The 17011-nt window shown below is 41.1% G+C and overlaps 2 protein-coding genes across 4 annotated transcripts in view; one reads left to right on the top strand and one right to left on the bottom strand.

Annotated features, from left to right (window-relative positions):
- Window positions 1-5072, top strand: part of itih2 (inter-alpha-trypsin inhibitor heavy chain 2) — a 56315-nt gene extending 51243 nt beyond the window's left edge. For both annotated transcript variants that reach the window (XM_068059514.1, XM_068059515.1), the window contains exons 19-21: window positions 83-255; window positions 1844-1955; window positions 4455-5072. In XM_068059514.1, coding sequence (XP_067915615.1) covers window positions 83-255; window positions 1844-1955; window positions 4455-4611 — 442 coding nt within the window. In that variant the 3' untranslated portion in view covers window positions 4612-5072. The remainder of the gene's footprint in view (window positions 1-82; window positions 256-1843; window positions 1956-4454) is intronic.
- A 1218-nt stretch (window positions 5073-6290) lies between these two features.
- Window positions 6291-17011, bottom strand: part of kin (Kin17 DNA and RNA binding protein) — a 32905-nt gene continuing 22184 nt past the window's right edge. Inside the window, exons 7-13 of one of the 2 annotated variants that reach the window (XM_068059513.1) lie at window positions 16907-16964; window positions 15697-15814; window positions 11406-11456; window positions 8492-8560; window positions 7394-7493; window positions 7180-7280; window positions 6291-6672 (exon numbers count right to left, since the gene is read on the bottom strand). In XM_068059513.1, the coding sequence (XP_067915614.1) occupies window positions 6610-6672; window positions 7180-7280; window positions 7394-7493; window positions 8492-8560; window positions 11406-11456; window positions 15697-15814; window positions 16907-16964 (560 nt within the window). In that variant the 3' untranslated portion in view covers window positions 6291-6609. Of the gene's footprint in view, window positions 6673-7179; window positions 7281-7393; window positions 7534-8491; window positions 8561-11405; window positions 11457-15696; window positions 15815-16906; window positions 16965-17011 lie in introns of those variants that run through there. The other variant, XR_010977696.1, reaches the window with a different exon arrangement.

The following is a 17011-nucleotide window of genomic DNA, read 5'->3' as shown; positions in this document are numbered from 1 at the left end:
GGGATGCTCTGAAGCACCATTCACACTGATTCAGTGAATGTAGAGAAATCTATTCAAACGATTTGTGTATTTCCTGTTCTAGTGTTGTTGTCTCAGTGGAAAAAAATTGTAATGTCACCATCGTTGTGGGAGAAGATATGGTCTTCCTGATCTTACTTCACCGTGTCTGGAAAAATCATCCAACCAATGTGGATTTCCTGGGATTTTACGCTCCTCCTACAAACAGTTTCTCAACAAATGTCCATGGATTGATTGGTAAATATTTAGTATTCAAGTTGTTTATTGCGCAAACCATTAACTCCGAATTGATATAGCAAGAGTTTCATAATGTTGCATCCATCAAATATATATAAAACCGTTACGTTTAAGAATGTAGGGATAGAAACCAATTGGCCCATACAGGTCACTGGCATTCAGATCTTGTTTCTAGGCTCAATGTGACATTTTACATCTGCTCAAACCAAAAAGACCATTCATGAATTAGGGCTTAATGCCATTGCTTTATGTATGTTTTAATTTAGCCCACATCCACTGCATTAGGTGTCAATTTATTAGTTTGCTAATTCTGGTATGTGAAGTGATCATCTATTAAGGTCCTTTATATCCAAAGTGGTAGTGAATGGGGAAAACAAGTTTTCAATAAAAGTATACAAATCACAAATGGTGCAGTTAGTGATTCTAATTTTAATTTGGCAAGTCATGCTGCAGCTGTACAGAACTTTAGTTAGGCCGCACTTAGAATATTGCGTGCAATTCTGGTCGCCACAATACCAGAAGGACGTGGAGGCTTTGGAAAGGGTACAGAAGAGGTTTACCAGGATGTTGCCTGGTCTGGAGGGCATTAGCTATGAGAGGTTGGATAAACTCGGATTGTTTTCACTGGAACGACAGAGGTGAAGGGGCGACATGATAGAGGTGGACAGAGTGGATAGTCAGAAGCTTTTTTCCCAGGGTGGAAGAGTCAGTTACTAGGGGACATAGGTTTAAGGTGAGAGGGGCAAAGTTTAGAGAGGATGTGCGAGGCAAGTTCTTTACACAGAGGGTGGTGAGTGTCTGGAACTTGCTGCCGGGGGAGGTGGTGGAAGCAGGTACGATAGCGACGTTTAAGAGGCATCTTGACAAATACATAAATAGGATGGGAATAGAGGGATACGGTCCCCGGAAGTGCAGAAGGTTTTAGTTTAGGCAGGCATCAAGACCGGCGCAGCCTGGGTGGGCCGAATGGCCTGTTCCTGTGCTGTACTGTTCTTTGTTCTAATTACAATAACTTCTTTGGGGGGGGGGGGACAACGTAACCTTACCCACTGGTCAGGAAACTGACAGGATCAGTTGCAACGCTGATTTTCAACTCCACCCTATTTTACTGTCCATTGAAGTTGACGTGTAAAACTGGCATTTCACCCAATCCCGTGGGTTTCCCACCTGGCAACTTGGGTTAAAATTATCCCCTTTGTCTCAATCAGCTTCTTATGGTCTGACTCTTGTTTTCCATTAAATAGATAACACAAATGCAAAATTTCTGTGGTCTTCTGTTTCCTGAACATTGATAATAGATCTACAGTACAGTAGATACACTGCATTTAGTATTGCTAAGGTCATTTTACTGAAAAGGCAAATATTTTTGAAAAACTATGCATTAACATTTCTGAAGTCTGTATTATAAATGTGTGGTCCATGATACACTAGAACCTATCATTCCTACATTAACCTGCATAAGTAGTTGTTCATCATCCAAACCACAGCAAACATTAAACCTTCTGCCTTTCAACATATAAAACAGTCAAACCTCTTCTGTAGTAGTGCCAAATTATCCACAAACTTAAAGAAATGATACTCATTGCAGGTCAGTTCATCCATGAACCTGAAGTGAACATTTACAATATCCACCCAGGCTTGGATCCAGATAAACCACAAGCCACCATGGAAGTGAAAGGACACAAAATTACAGTAACTAGGTATGTGAGTGATAAAGATTAAATTTAAAAAAATCATTTTGTTGATTTCCTCTTCAGCTTTTCTTATACTATTAATGTTCTGGTGTTCCCAACCTTTTGTTTATGGTGTGATGTAACCAGTAATTGGGAGGTTTGCAATAATAGCTTGGAATAACTCACTCATTGGGCTGAATTTTACTAGCCCCTTGACGTCAGGGGTTGTAGCAGGGGGGGCCTGTAAAATACTTGTAGGAGCGCCCCCCCACCCCCCTCCCGCGATGCCAAAAAGGTCCCACCGCATATTACTGGAGGTGACAAGGCCTTCATTTGAATATTAAAATTAATTTTTAAAATGCAGATGAACCTACCTGGTCCCGGTGGCCGTCCCACACCGATATTTGAACTCCGTACGCAGTTGAGGCAAGAAACTGGTGGGGTGCGGGGGTAAGGAAAACCTTTTTTTTTGGCGGTGGGAAGGGGTTGAAGGGCAATGGTGACCAAGTTCAGGGGGAAAAGGTCTCGTTGGGAATAAAGAGTTTTCTGGTGGGAAAGGACCAAAAATAAAGCGTGTGATCATTGGGATGGGCGGTAGAGGGGATTCCAGCTTTTTTTATTTTATTAAAATCAATATGAAATCAGTTTCTCTTCAAAAACGTAAATTCAACTGAAGGGCTTGAAGCCCTTTAAATATGGTGCCAGTGCCGGTGTCTGTGCAGTACCGCTGGACGCCATTGCCGGGATGGAGTGGCTTCCCCTCTATATCATGGGGGCAGCTGCTCCGCCCCGTCCATTTAAATGAGCCCCTGCATGAAATAGTGTGTGGGGCTCAGCAGCGGTGCTTCCATATTGGAAGGCTGCTGAGTTCAAAGCGCCCGTTTCTGTGCTGTATAACTATAACTCTATAAAGCGCGCAGCCGTGATGTGCGCCACGCTAATAACATTTAGCCCATTAATTTGCAACAGTGGGACAGGAGAATGCCCAGACTCTGCTTGACACTTAATGCTTCACCCAAGTCAGAGTCAAATAGATCCATTTATTTCCTATTGTGTTTTTATAGTTTTATTATAAATATGTAAAGATCTACATTCCATATAATTTACTAATTTTTAATACTACAGGAGAGCTAAGCAAAATACAAACTTATTAAGACTATTGGCCATTAAAGTTTTGATTTCAATTATTTGTATGTTCATGAGCACCTGACTAGTCAAGTTCAACTGTGTGTGCTATATTGTACTGGCACAGTCAGAATAATTACCATGATTTTTGTTACAAGGCAACCAGAGGGAGGTGCGAGTTGATAAAATACTCCCATTAAGTGCCATGTTGGCACTTGGAGATTCATTTTCTTCAGCTGATTAAGCGTCGCTTGCTACAAACTGCAAATTTGCCTAAAGCCATCACTGACAGGTAGCCAAAAGGATGAATAAAACATGTTAAGCCACCTGAATAACAAATGTTTAAATTGGATGTGTTAGGCTTACCTGCAACAAAAAAAAATCACTATTTGCTTTACAGGATGTGTTAAGCAGTCACTTCTAAGAAATTACTTACATGCACTTTCCTTTCAGTTACCCCTGCTGTAACCTTTGTGATATGCAAGTCCCTTTGACCAACATATATTATAGTTCCTTGCAGCAGGTTCCCAGAGCCTCTTGTCATCTATCTGTTTACCTTGAGCTGACAGGCAATATATATTGCCTATTACTTTGTTGTGCTCATCATTCCTAATTTCAACGGCCAGTGTCATCTGTACCAGCAACTCCACTCCTCTGTCAAGCTTAATAGCAGATCAGCTGTGACTCAGTTGAGTCAGAAGGTTGTGGGTTCAAGACCAACTCCAGGACTTAAGCACAAAAATCAAAGCTGGCATTTCAGTGCAGTATTGAGGAAGTGCTGCACTGTCAGAGGTGCCGTCTTTCAGATGAGGTGTTTAACAAGTCCCTGCCCCCATCCTCATCTGCTTTCTAAAAGATCCCACTGCACTATTTAGAAAAACAGTGGCGTTATCCCTCATGTCCTGGCCAATATTCCTCAATCAACATCACAAACAGATTATCTGGTCATTATCACAATGCTGTTTGTAGGAGCTTGGGTGCACAAATTGGCTGTTGCATTTCCTACAACAGTGACTACACTTCAAAAGTATTTAATTGGCTATTTGCACTTTTGGATGTCCTATGTCCTATACAAGTGCAAGTCTTTTCTTAATAGCCCAATCTTTCTGAAACATTCTTTATCCCTCTTGTCTCCATCTCATGATTACAGCCACATCCCTGTGATGCCAGTCAATATTTTTATTCCCTGCTCATTCCATAGGTTATTCCTTGTACTCAGTTTTTAAAAAAAGAGCAAATTAGATTTGAAATAGAAGGATTTGTTATGCACACAGGAAAGTAGATTATATGGGGTGGTGCTGGATTGGATTATGAAATTGTATAATTTTCCTCAAGTAAACATTTGTAGTGGGAAGGCAAGTGGCATGGTCTTGTATAATCATGTTCTCCATTGTCCTACAGGGGTTGGCAGAAAGACTACAGGACAGATGCAGTAAATGGAACGGATGTCCATTGCTGGTTTGTCCATAACGGCGGGAAAGGATTTATTGATGGACATTTCAAAAATTATCTTGTCCCACATCTTCACAGCTTCTTGGAGCATCCATTAATAGTTTGACACTGCAATGGCTAGAAAGTTAGACAGGAGAGGAAAAAAGAGAATCTGCAGCATAGAAAAATTATTGTTAACTAATAATGAAAATAAGTTTTATTTAAAAAAAAACTTGTCATTATAGGCACAGGAATGTTGTTTTGACCAAAGCATTAAATAACTGTGATCATGTTCTATAACCCTATACCTCTTCATACAACTTTTGGCTCTCTTCATAATATAACAGTTTAAAAACCCATTTATGATATGTATTAAAAGGCATCCTGCGGCATATTAAAAGGGTCTGCTCTACTGACATTTGAGATTTCCATATAGTGAAGGTTGTATAATGATGTAGAAGAGAAACCTTCATAATTCTACGATGGATGTTTATAGATTTAATAAAATTTTCCATTGACCATATTTTGAAATTGTAAACAAAGAAATGCTGCAATTGACTGCAATAAACGGAAGTGTTTCAAAACAAATACTGCTTTTTTTTCTATTTTCTAACCAAGAAATTAAGATGCTCTAGCATGATTGGTTTCAACAAAAACACTGGTGTTTTGATCAAGTAAGATACTCGACACACATTACCAAAATTTCAGTCATAAAACTTAAATAAACTTCTTGTAGCTTTTTGGTAGGATACAAATTTTAACAATCACTGGATGGCTTATTCACCACTGCAGATTAGATAAATGGTCAGGAATCAGGGCATAGGATATTTACAACATCCAGGCGACCTGAGAAAGTAAACATTAACTCCATTTGATCTGCTTTTCAAAATTGTTCATCTATTTTGATTATTGTGGTAGATTGAATGAATGTTGCTAGGAGCATATTGATTTTACAAAAATGGATGAAAAATTGTACTGCAGAATGAACACATGGGGTTTTGCAAATTCTATCCAGACTGTGATTTTTCAAATGCATGATTGACACTGTCAATTTTTTTTAAACACAGCATATGTACTCAATAAAGGCACAATGTTAATGCAAGCATGTGGTACATTATCTTCAATGTGGTATGCTCTCATTCTTCAAGAGACCTCCACTATGTCCAACTTATAAGCAGAATTGGTTAAGTACTTGCATTGTGTATTTGGAGAGAAATAAGTCTGCTGGAATCACAATATGGTAGGACATTTGCCCCAAGCCCGGCAGGGTTTGTGGATACAGAAAGATGTTCAAGCTACTGTCTAGGACAATTCTTGTAGCTACACGAGTGGTTAGAAAATAACCAAGTCACAATCCATGTTTTAAAGGAAGTCTGTCCTGCACTGTCATTTTGCTTTTGACACCTCTTAGAGAAAAATGGATGGACAGGGATAAACTGCTCACCTATATATGGTCCCCAAATTGGGGTTTGGTCAATATATGCATATATGAACCTCACAAGTTGACCTATGAATTAATACATTGAGGAATATCCAGAAAGAAATTCCAGCTATGTACACTCAGTGTACTCTAGCTTCCATTGGAGAGCTGGATGTTGTTGCAGCGGAGGCTGAAGTTAATGAAGACTAACAAATGCCAAGTGAACTTAACAATACAATTGGCATATGTTATAAGTTATGGTAAAATAATTAGGTCTGATACCAGAACATGCAATTAAAAGGGATATTAAACACATGGGATAAGTTTTAGGTTTGATTTTATAACTACAAAATAAGCACAAATATTTAAGAAATGAAAATAAAGCTTTATTTGTTTTCTGTTCAAATATATAAATTAATGCTGACTTTTGACATTTTCAAGTTCTTGAACGACAACACCAAAGCATTTAAATAGTTCACTTCCAGTAATTATATTAAACAAGAAACATTACCCATACACCTGTCCCTTGCATGTATGAAAATAAAAAATATGAATTGCATTCTCTCAGGAGGTGGGGAAGCAGAAAAATTCAAAATGCATATTGAAGTTAGATGAAAATGTTTTAAAACCCTGACACAGTAGAGTTTGTGTTTGAAAAAAAATGTGGACACCAACATGATGCTTGGAAATTACAGTTAAGACTGCTTATGCCAATTTTGAAATATCTTCATACTGTACACCTTCAACCTTCCGCCCTTGCAAAGGACCCTAAGAAGAAATGATGATTAATTACCGATCTGTAAAAATAGCAGTTAATCCCCAAATTCAAATCTAATCTAGCAAAACCTTTCCAATTCAACAGGCAGCGGTTTTCCACTTCTACACTTCTCATCCCATGGTTTTCTGCCGATTCAATTTAATTTTCAGAAAATTGTGGGCTGTCAAATACAGAAGCAGAAAATCCCACGTCTTACAAGAACCATGGCAATAGCTTTAAAGGTATGATATTCTATGCAAAATTACATGGGAGCAGCAAAGTGACTTAAGATTCCAAAATCAGCAAAACATTTAATTTTATTTCTCACCAGTGCTACACCAGTCATTATCCTAACCTAGTCATGCATTGAGGTTTTTGCAACTTGTTTATTTTAATGTTCATTAACTCATCGATATCTGTAAACTAGTTAGATCAATGCAATTTCTTTGAGATATATTACACTGAGGCAATGGCAGCTTCATTACCCTTTTCCTTACAGAAGGAAAATGTGTACTTACAGAATCTATGATTATTGTAGCACTGAAGTTTTTCTCATTTATTGAATCCAGAATGGCCTCATTTCCTCGGTAACCACCATTCACCACAAACAGTTTCTTACCTAAAATGACAGGCATGTGATAATCTTTCAGCCAATATCATTAACAGGCGCATTTTCATTACTATCAACAATCCTGTAGGGCAAATAGAACAGTTAATAAATATGGGATTTACCAGGGGCTGGAATAACCGTCTCCAAATGAGTCTGGTCAACTTTCAGTTTGTCTCCAGAATCGATCATTTTAATAATGGCAGTGTACTTTTCTTGAATTTCCTGCAATGCGAGTTGAATCGTACTCCATTAGCACATTTAGCTGAGTGTAAAAAAGACTTGCATTTATCACATCCTTTCAGCATCCCATAGTGCTTTATAGTTATTTAAGGGAGCATGGCAACAAATGGGCACACAGCAAAGTCTCACAAATAACAATAAAATAAATGATCAGAACCTCAGTTTTGGATGTTCGTTGAGGTATAAATATTGGGCAGGACGTCGGGAGAACTCTCTGCTCTTCTCTGAATAGCATCATGAGATTTTGACATTTATCTTGTGAGGGCACACAAGGCTTCTGTTTGATGCCCCATCTGAAAAACAGCATCTCCAACATTGCAGCACTCCCTCAGTATTACACAATAGTGTTGGTGTAGGTTGTGTGCTCCAGTCTCTGGACTGGGTCTTGAACCCACAAATTTCTGATTCAAGAGGCAGTTGAGCGACCGCTGAGCCAAGATTCACACCTAAATTATTGTAAATAGTGTAACAGCTAATCATTTCAGGCCTTTATCAGTGCAATGAAACTTGGATTAGCCTCTGGAATATTTTTGTGGGAGTCAGGATTTAGTTTTGCTTAAACCAGCTAAAATTCAATTGAGCACTTCTAATTGATTGTTCAGATGTTAAGTAATTGATCCAGCAGGATAACTAGCTATCTAGAAATCCAATATCTCGCAGAATTTATCACTGCAGCTCAGATTTAGCTTCAGATTAGATGGCCAGCAGGGTCATTTTTTTTCCCCCCAAGAAATGAAAAAAGGTGGGTTTATCCACTACGATGAGAACTTAATTAGCTGATCCAAATAGATCAAAGATCTATAACACTGTCAAGCAAAGCACTGGGAGACTCAATTATTTACCAGTTTCCCTTATTCATTGAGTAGAATGGGAGCAGCAAGGGAAAAGGTTTACTCCACTCCATTAATCGAGGTTCTACAATTCAAGCATTGCAAGTTACAGCTCAATATTTTTATGGAGACCAAAAAATATATTCTTACCTTTATCACTGCTTTCTTCTTGTAATATTTTTCACCAAGTTTCTTGGTTATTAATTTAACAACTATTCCCTGGTAAGACGGAAAAAAAATTACTTGTCAATTGAATTATCGAGAGCTCCTGCAGCATGGTAATTTTGCTGTTTTGCTACATGCTCAGACTATGCACTTAACACATATTGCTTATGGGATAAATCAAGCATACCCTTCAATCATACTTAGGAGATCAATATAATTCAGTACAGAACTCACTACATATTTTACCACAAGCAAAATACTGCAGATGCTGGAAATCGGAAATAAAAAACAGAAAATGCTGGAAACACTCAGCAGGTCAAATGTGTGGAGAGGGCAGTTCTGATGAAAGATCATCGAACTGAAATATTAACTCTCTTTCTGTCTCCATAGATGCTGTCTGACCTGAATATTTCTAGCATTTTCTGTTTTTATTTCCCTTAATATTTTGTTGATGAATTACAAGATTTGAAAGATTGGTTTTCTCCAGAAAGCGTTTCTCATGTTCAGTCTGAAAAAGATAATTAAAGTTTGTTTCATTATAGGATCATAGGAAATAGGAGCAGGAGAAGGCCATTCAGCCCATTGAGTCTGCCATTCTAACAGATCACATCTACCTCTACGCCATTTTTCCCCACTATCCTATCCCCATATCCCTTGATGTCGTTAGATTTCTGAACACTATCACTTTTTGTCTTGAACATGCTCAATGATTGAGCATCCACAGCCCTCTGGGGTAGAGAATTCCACAGATTCACCACCCTCTGAGTAAAGAAATTCCTCCCCATCTCAGTCTTAAAAGGCCTGTCCCTTCTTGCGAGACTGCGTCCCCTTGTTCTAGACACACCTAGCAGAGGAAACATCCTATCCACATCTACCCTGTCATGCCCTGCAAGAATTTTGGCAAGTTTCAATGAGGTCACCTTTCATTCTTCAAAACTCTAAAGAATACAGGCCCAGTTTCTGCAATCTCTCCTCATTAGACAATCCCACCATCCCAGGGATTAGTCTGCTGAATCTCCATGGCACTCCCTCTATGGCAAGTATATCCTTCCTTAGATAAGGAAACCAAAACTGTACACAATACTCCAGGTGCGGTCTCATATACAATTGAAGCAATACATCTTTACTCCTGTACTCAAATCCCCTTGCAATAAAGGCCAACATACCATTTGCCTTCTTAATTGCTTGCTGCACCGGCATGTTAGCTTTTAGTGACTCAAACAAGGGCATCAGGTAAAGGCCTACTACCCGAACCGAACCCGACGACTGCGCAGTGAGCCAGTGACGTCACTATGACCTCATCATGCGTGCGCTGCAGCTTTGTGGAGCTTCCCAGTCGGAAAGTAAGTCAAGTGATGGTCGGGCTGAGTCGGGCTCAGGCTCGGGTGGGGTCGGGTCGGGTCAGGCGTGGGCTGAAATTGGAGGGACTCGGGGTGGGTCAGGCTCGGGTCCACTGTGGATTGGTTGGGTTCGGGTCGGGATCTTTTTCCCCGACTTGAGCAGGCCTTTACACCCAGGTCTCTTTGGACATCAACACTTCCCAACCTCTCACCAGTTAAGAAATACTCTGCCTTTCTGTTTTTTCTACCAAAGTGGATCACTTCACATAAAATAAAATCAAAATACTGCGGATGCTGGAAATCTGAAATAAAAACAAGAAATGCTGGAAATACTCAGCAGGTCTGGCAGCATCTGTGGAGAGAGAAGCAGAGTTTCAGGTCAGTGACCCTTCTTCGGAACTGGCAAATATTAGAAATGTCAAAGCTTTTAAGCAAGTAAAATGGGGGTGGGGCAAGAGATAACAAAGGAGAAGTGTAGCTAGGACAAGGTCACAGAGAATAACCGACCAGAAGGTCATGGAGCAAAGGCAAACAATATGTTAATTTTTTTTTCTTTTTTGGATCACTTCACACTTATTCGCATTATATTCCATCTGCCATGTTCTTGCCTATTCACTTAGCCTGTCCAAATTCCCTTGAAGCCTCCTTGCAACATTACTCAGCACTTTTGTGTTGCTATCTACAGCCCCACCCAACATATTGTTCAAGGGCTATTCTCAGCAATACTCCAATATGGAGTAATGGGTCATAGATCTCGGTTTGTGATTTCTAACAGAGTGAACTGATTACCACAAGGGAGAAAAAGAGTGTCTTGAGGCAGCAGTTCTATGAAAACTTTATTTGCAGCAATAGAAAGCCAATTAAAAGTTTGGAGCGACCTTAATATTTCACCCCTGCCAATTAAATAATGGACAAGGAAAGACAAAGGAGTACCAGCTTAGGGAACATTCCACAGGTAAGCAGCCCATGGCCTACATATGACTCCAGACCCACAGCAATGTGGCTGACTCTTAAATGCCCTCCGAAATGGCCTAACAAGCCACTTAGTTCTAGGGCAATTAGGGATGGGATATAAATGCTGGCCTAGTCAGTGATGCCCACATCCTACAAACAAATTTAAAAAAAAACGAACCTGGAGAAACATATTTGTGGCTCTGCTAAGGTTTTATTGTGACCGGAAAAGTTGAATTCCATGATACTGCTAGATATTTACTAGTGTTTGGAGGATGGCATTGCACAAGTTTATTTTTCCATGTAAGTGGCTGGTCTTGGACAAAGGGGATATGTGGGAAAAAGGCACTGAGGTGGATGATCAGCCATGATCGTAATGAATGGTGGGGAGGCTCGATGCACTGAATGGCCTACCCCTGCTCCTATGTTCCTATAAATGGGCTGTAAATGGAACCCAGGCTGTTTTAAGAGCAATTGTGTTTAAAATGTTGCACATGAGAAGGACAAAAAAATAAAGTGTTAAAGAAACTCGCGATTTTAAGTTGGCCGGACAAATCTAACAGTACAGAGAAGAATGTGTAAACACAAGAATGGCTTTCTGAACTTACAGTGTGAAGCCAGTAGTCTCTTCTAAGACTTCTCTTTTTCTGTTCTTCAAACTAAACACAGAAAGATATTCAAAATTATGATTCGAAACACAAAACTACTACCTTAATCCATCAACTGAGTGAAAAATTATGCAGCAAGTTAGGGAGGTATTCTACTTGAGTAGACTAACATTTGGGAAATTTACAGATTAATGTTTAACAAGTGAGGGTTGGGTGGCATGGAACAGATTCCCATATTCAACTGCAACTTCCAAGGTAGTTTAAATCGTGTGCAGAAAGGCCATCGAGGTCAGTGGGCTGAAGGGGGACGTTAGAAAATTTTCCAATGTCAATGGAAATAGCATGGATGCAGTTGCAAAAGCCAAAAATTCTTACAGGCTTTAGAAAGGTTCAAAGGATATTCAAAGCTGTTAATAGCTTTTGCCAAAGCCTGGATAGTGAGAGGGGAAAATAATGCTAGGCAAAAATGAAGTGAAATGAAACAAAATGCAGACATGATTTTTTTTATATTCATTCATGGGATGTGGATGTCGCTGGCTAGGCCAGTATTTATTGCCCATCCCTAATTGCTCGAGAAGGCAGTGGTGAGCTGCCTTCTTGAACTGCTGCAGTCCACGTAGGGTACATACATCCACAGTGCTGTTAGGAAGGGAGTTCCAGGATTTTGACCCAGCAACAGTGAAGGAACGGCGATATAGTTCCAAGTCAGGATGGCGTGCGGCTTGGAGGGGAACTTGCTGGTGGTGGTGTTCACATGCATCTGCTGTGCTTGTCCTTCTAAGTGGTAGAGGTCGTGGGTTTGGAAGGGCTATCTAAGGAGCCTTGGTGCGTTGCTGCAGTGCATCTTGTAGATGGTACACACTGCTGCCACTGTGTGTCAGTGGTGGAGGGAGTGAATATTTGTGGATGGGGTGCCAATCAAGCGAGCTGCTTTGTCCTGGATGATGTTGAGCTTCTTGAGTGTTGTTGGAGCTGCACCCATCCAGGCAAGTAGAGAGTATTCCATCACACCCCTGACTTGTGCTTTGTAGATGGTGGCCAGGCTTTGGGGAGTCAGGAGGCGAGTTACTCACTGCAGGATTCCTCGCCTCTGACCTGCTCTTGTAGCCACAGTATTTATATAGCTACTCCAGTTCAGTTTCTGGTCAATGGTAACCACCAGAATGTCGATAGTGGGGGATTCAATGATGGTTATGCCATTGAATGTCAAGGGAGATGGTTAGATTCTCTCTTGTTGGAGATGGTCATTGCCTGGCACCTGTGTGGCGTGAATGTTACTTGCCACTTATCAGCCCAAGCCTGAATATTGTCCAGGTCTTGCTGCATTTCTGCACTGATTGCTTCAGTATCGGAGAGTCACGAATGGTGCTGAACATTGTGCATCCCCACATCTGACGTTATGATTGAAGGAAGGTCATTGATGAAGCAGCTGAAGATGGTTGGGCCCAGGATACTACCCTGAGTAACTCCTGCAGTGATGTCCTGGAGCTCAGATGATTGACCTCCAACAACCACAAACATCTTCCTTTGCGCTAGGTATGACTCCAACCAACGGAGAGTTTTCCCCCTGCTTCCCATGGAGTCCAGTTTAGCTCGGGCTCCTTGATGCCATACTCGGTCAAATGCTGCTTTGATATCAAGGGCAGTCACTCTCACCTCACCTCTTGAGTTCAGCCCTTTTGTCCATGTTTGAACCAATGCTGTAATGAGGTCAGGAGCTGAGTGGTCCTGGTGGAACCAAAACAGAGCGTCAGTGAGGAGGTTATTGCTAAGCAAGTGCTGCTTGATAGCACTGTCGAAGACTCCTTCCATCACTTTATTGATGATCAAGAGTAGACTGATGGGGCTGGGTTGAACGTGTCCTGCTTTTTGAGTACAGGACATACCTGGGCAATTTTCCATATTGCCGGGTAGATGCCAGTGTTGTAGCTGTACTGGAACAGCTTGGCTAGGAGCGCAGCAGGTTCTGGAGCACAGGTCTTCAGTAATATTGCCGGAATATTGTCAGGGCCCATAGCCTTTGCAGTATCCAGTGCCTTCAATCATTTCTTGATATCACGTGGAGTGAATCGAATTGGCTGAAGTCTGGCATCTGTGATGCTGGGGACTTCAGGAGGAGGCTGAGATGGATCAACTCGGCACTTCTGGTTGAAGATTGTTACAAATACTTCAGCCTTATCTTCTGCACTGATGTGCTGGGCTCCCCCATCATTGAGGATGGGGATATTTGTGGAGCCACCTCCTCCAGTTAGTTGTTTAATTGTCCACCATCATTCACAGCTGGACGCGGCAGGACTGCAGAGTTTAGATCTGATCTGTTGCTTATGGGATCACTTATTCGGTCTATTGCATGCTGCTTAGGCAGTTTGGCACGCAAGTAGTCCTGGGTTGTAGCTTCACCAGGTTGACACCTCATTTTGAGGTATGCCTGGTGCTGCTCCTGGCATGCCCTCCTGCACTCTTCACTGAACCAGGGTTGGTCTCCTGATTTGATGGTAATGGTAGAGTAGGGATTATGTCGTGTCATGAGGTTACAGCTTGTGGTTGGGTACAATTCTGCTGCTGCTGATGGTCCACAGTGCCTCATGGATGCCCAGTTTTGCACTGTTAGATCTGTTCGAAATCTATCCCATTTAGCATGGTGGTAGTGCCACACAACACGATGGAGAGTGTGTCCTCAATGTGAAGGCGGGACTTCGTCTCCACAAGGACTATGCGGTGGTCACTGCTACCAATACTGTCATGGACAGATGCATCTGCAGCAGGCAGATTGCTGAGGAAGAGGTCAAGTATGTTTTTCCCTCTTTTTGGTTCCTTCACCACCTGCCACATACCCAGTCTAGCAGCTGTGTCCTTTAGGACTCGGCCAGCTCGTTCAGTAGTGGTGCTACCGAGCCACTCTTGGAGATGGACATTGAAATCCCCAACCCAGAGTACATTCTGTGCCCTTGCCACCCTCAGTGCTTCCTCCAAGTGGTGTTCAACATGGAGGAGTACTGATTCATCAGCTGAGGAAGGACGGTGGGTGGTAATCAGCAGGAGGTTTCCTTGCCCATTTTTGACCTGATGCCATGAGATTTCATGGGGTCTGGAGTCAATGTTGAGGACTCCGAGGGCAACTCCCTCCTGACTGTATAGCACTGTGTCGCTGCCTCCGCTGGGTCTGTCCTGCCGGTGGGACAGGGCGTACCCGGGGATGGTGATGGCAGTGCCTGGGACATTGTCTGGAATGATACAACATCTGGGCCAAGTGACAGAGCACTACCAACCACATGTGATTCAACTTTATCTGCCTAATATTCCTTGGTTGCTCCTCCTCACCATAACAGTGGAATTCCAACAGTCAAACTACCTTTGAGTGCATGTGCAAAACAGTGCAATGCCAGCAACCATGACACAAAGCCTCTCAACAAGTAGGCAAAATAAAATTGCACAAAAACATTTACAAAGCATTCATCAAAACCACTAACTGGCCTTTCTCTGCCCCATTAATTACTGCTGCCTAGTAATCCTGGGCACAATGATTAATGAGTCCAGATTCAGCATAGTAACTGGGAAATAGTGGGAATGTTTAAATAACTTCATGTTACCTTTGTTTTAAAATTGCAAAAAAGTTCCCACCTCTTTCTTGAGTTAATCTGTCATGTGCAGTACAGTTAGAGATTAAGTGGGGCTGATCTCTGCCATGACAACAACTTGCATTTATATAGCACCTTTAACATTTCTCTACCACAGAAAGCAGTTGAGGCCAAATCATTAAATATATTCAAGAAAGAGTTAGATATAGTTCTTAGGGCTAAAGGGATACAGGGAGAAAGCAGGAACAGGGTACTGAGTTTGGATGATCAGTCATGATCGTATTGAATGGTGGTGCAGGCTCGAAGGGTCTACCCCTGCCCCTATTTTTCTATGTTTTATTTTCTATAACAAAACATCCCAAGGCACTTTAGAGCATTAACAAAAATTTGACACCGAGCCACAAACGTAGATATTAGGGCAGATGAGCCAAAGCTTGGTCAGAGGTAGGTTTTAAGGAGCACCTTAAAGGATGAAAGAGAAGTAGAGAGGCGAGAGATGGGAGGGAATTCCAAAGTTCAGGGCCCAGCAGCTGAAGGCATGGCTGTTAATGATGCAGCCAATAAAATCGGGAATGCTCAAGAGGCCAAAATGACACCTGATAATGGGCTGCAACAGAGCCAAATATCCTTGCTCTTAATTCAAACATTCAGAACTACAAGATCAACTACCGGACAACAGGAGCTATCAAGTGAAATAGACAGCACTACTCTACCTCCATAATCTCATCCAGTGCAGATTTCTTCTTCTTGTCCTTTGTATCTGAAGAAGAGTGGCCTAATTCCTTTCGTTTTACTGAAGCTATTGTTTGCAATGCACTCGGTCCCAGGGTACTGAAAAACATGCAAGATATGGTGTGAATTTTCTTTTACAACCAATTAGCTGTCACCCACCTTCCTCTCCCTCAGCTGCCATCTTCAGCTAAGGAAGCTGGATGATTAGGCTGCAGACCACTTTGTGATTCCAATTGAATAATGTTAGGAGTTGACTTTGCTGTACAGCGAGGACCAACAGTCAACATTTTCTTCAAGGACTGGATCAAGTTTTCTGACTTAAGATGCAATAAATGAGAAAAGGTCCATCTAGCTCATTCAGCTAATTTTCTGCATTGTTTCAGTTTCATTCTAGATCTGAACAACTACTCCACATGTCCAATTACCATTTGAACAACTGGAAAAATATCTTCATTCATGGTAGTAAATGAGTTTACAGAATAAACGCTTCACTGCAATTGATAAATGCTACCGCTGCTTACATTTAGCTCAGTTTCTAAAGTTCACATTCTGGCTGATTATTCAGAAGTAAAGGAGATCAAGCATGAGGAATTGATGAGACAACAATCATTATTCACTAAAGATTGAATACAGGTTTTAACAATTGGGCTGCTCTGCTACTCAAATGCCTTAGTTGTGAGTAGTTACATCATTAATGACACGCTCAGAAATTGGGGTGGGTGGACGGGCAAGACAAAGAGGAAGAATAACACACAAGGTTGAATTGAATAAACTACAGACAGCTTCACTGTGGCCATCATATGCCTTAAGAGTGTTGTTGCAGAGGCCATGAAGCAAGTTGTCTGCCCAAGCAAAAGTGATGTGAAAATTATGAAGATCAGCATTCCAATTCAGTGAAAGAGGGCTATTTAAAAAATGGGCAAATGATATAATTAAAAATTAAGGAATCATAAAAACAAATGACCTAAAAAGGCAATCTTAGACAGGCACTGTTTCTTTTGCAAAATTTATTTCCTTTCTCAATGATGTCAGACTGTAAATACCCATTTTGCATGCAATAAGAACATGCTCAAAAAGCATAAAATAGGTCAGAAAATCAGAACATTTTCTATCGGTTATGCCTTTAACCAGTGTGTTATTACATCCACCGGACTTGATATAACTAACAAAACAGCATGGTAGGTTCCTTACCTAGATTTGGGAGCAACTGTTGCTGACGCACTTTGTCCTTTGTTTAAGTTAAAGGCAACTACATAAAAGAAAGAAATTAGAGAATTACGTTAAGTGTCTATGGTT

The sequence above is a fragment of the Heterodontus francisci genome, chromosome 27, assembly GCF_036365525.1.
Source record: "Heterodontus francisci isolate sHetFra1 chromosome 27, sHetFra1.hap1, whole genome shotgun sequence".
NCBI classification, from domain to species: domain Eukaryota; kingdom Metazoa; phylum Chordata; class Chondrichthyes; order Heterodontiformes; family Heterodontidae; genus Heterodontus; species Heterodontus francisci.
The sequence above is the reverse complement of the archived record's forward strand: the minus strand, read 5'-3'. Positions and strand labels throughout refer to the sequence as shown.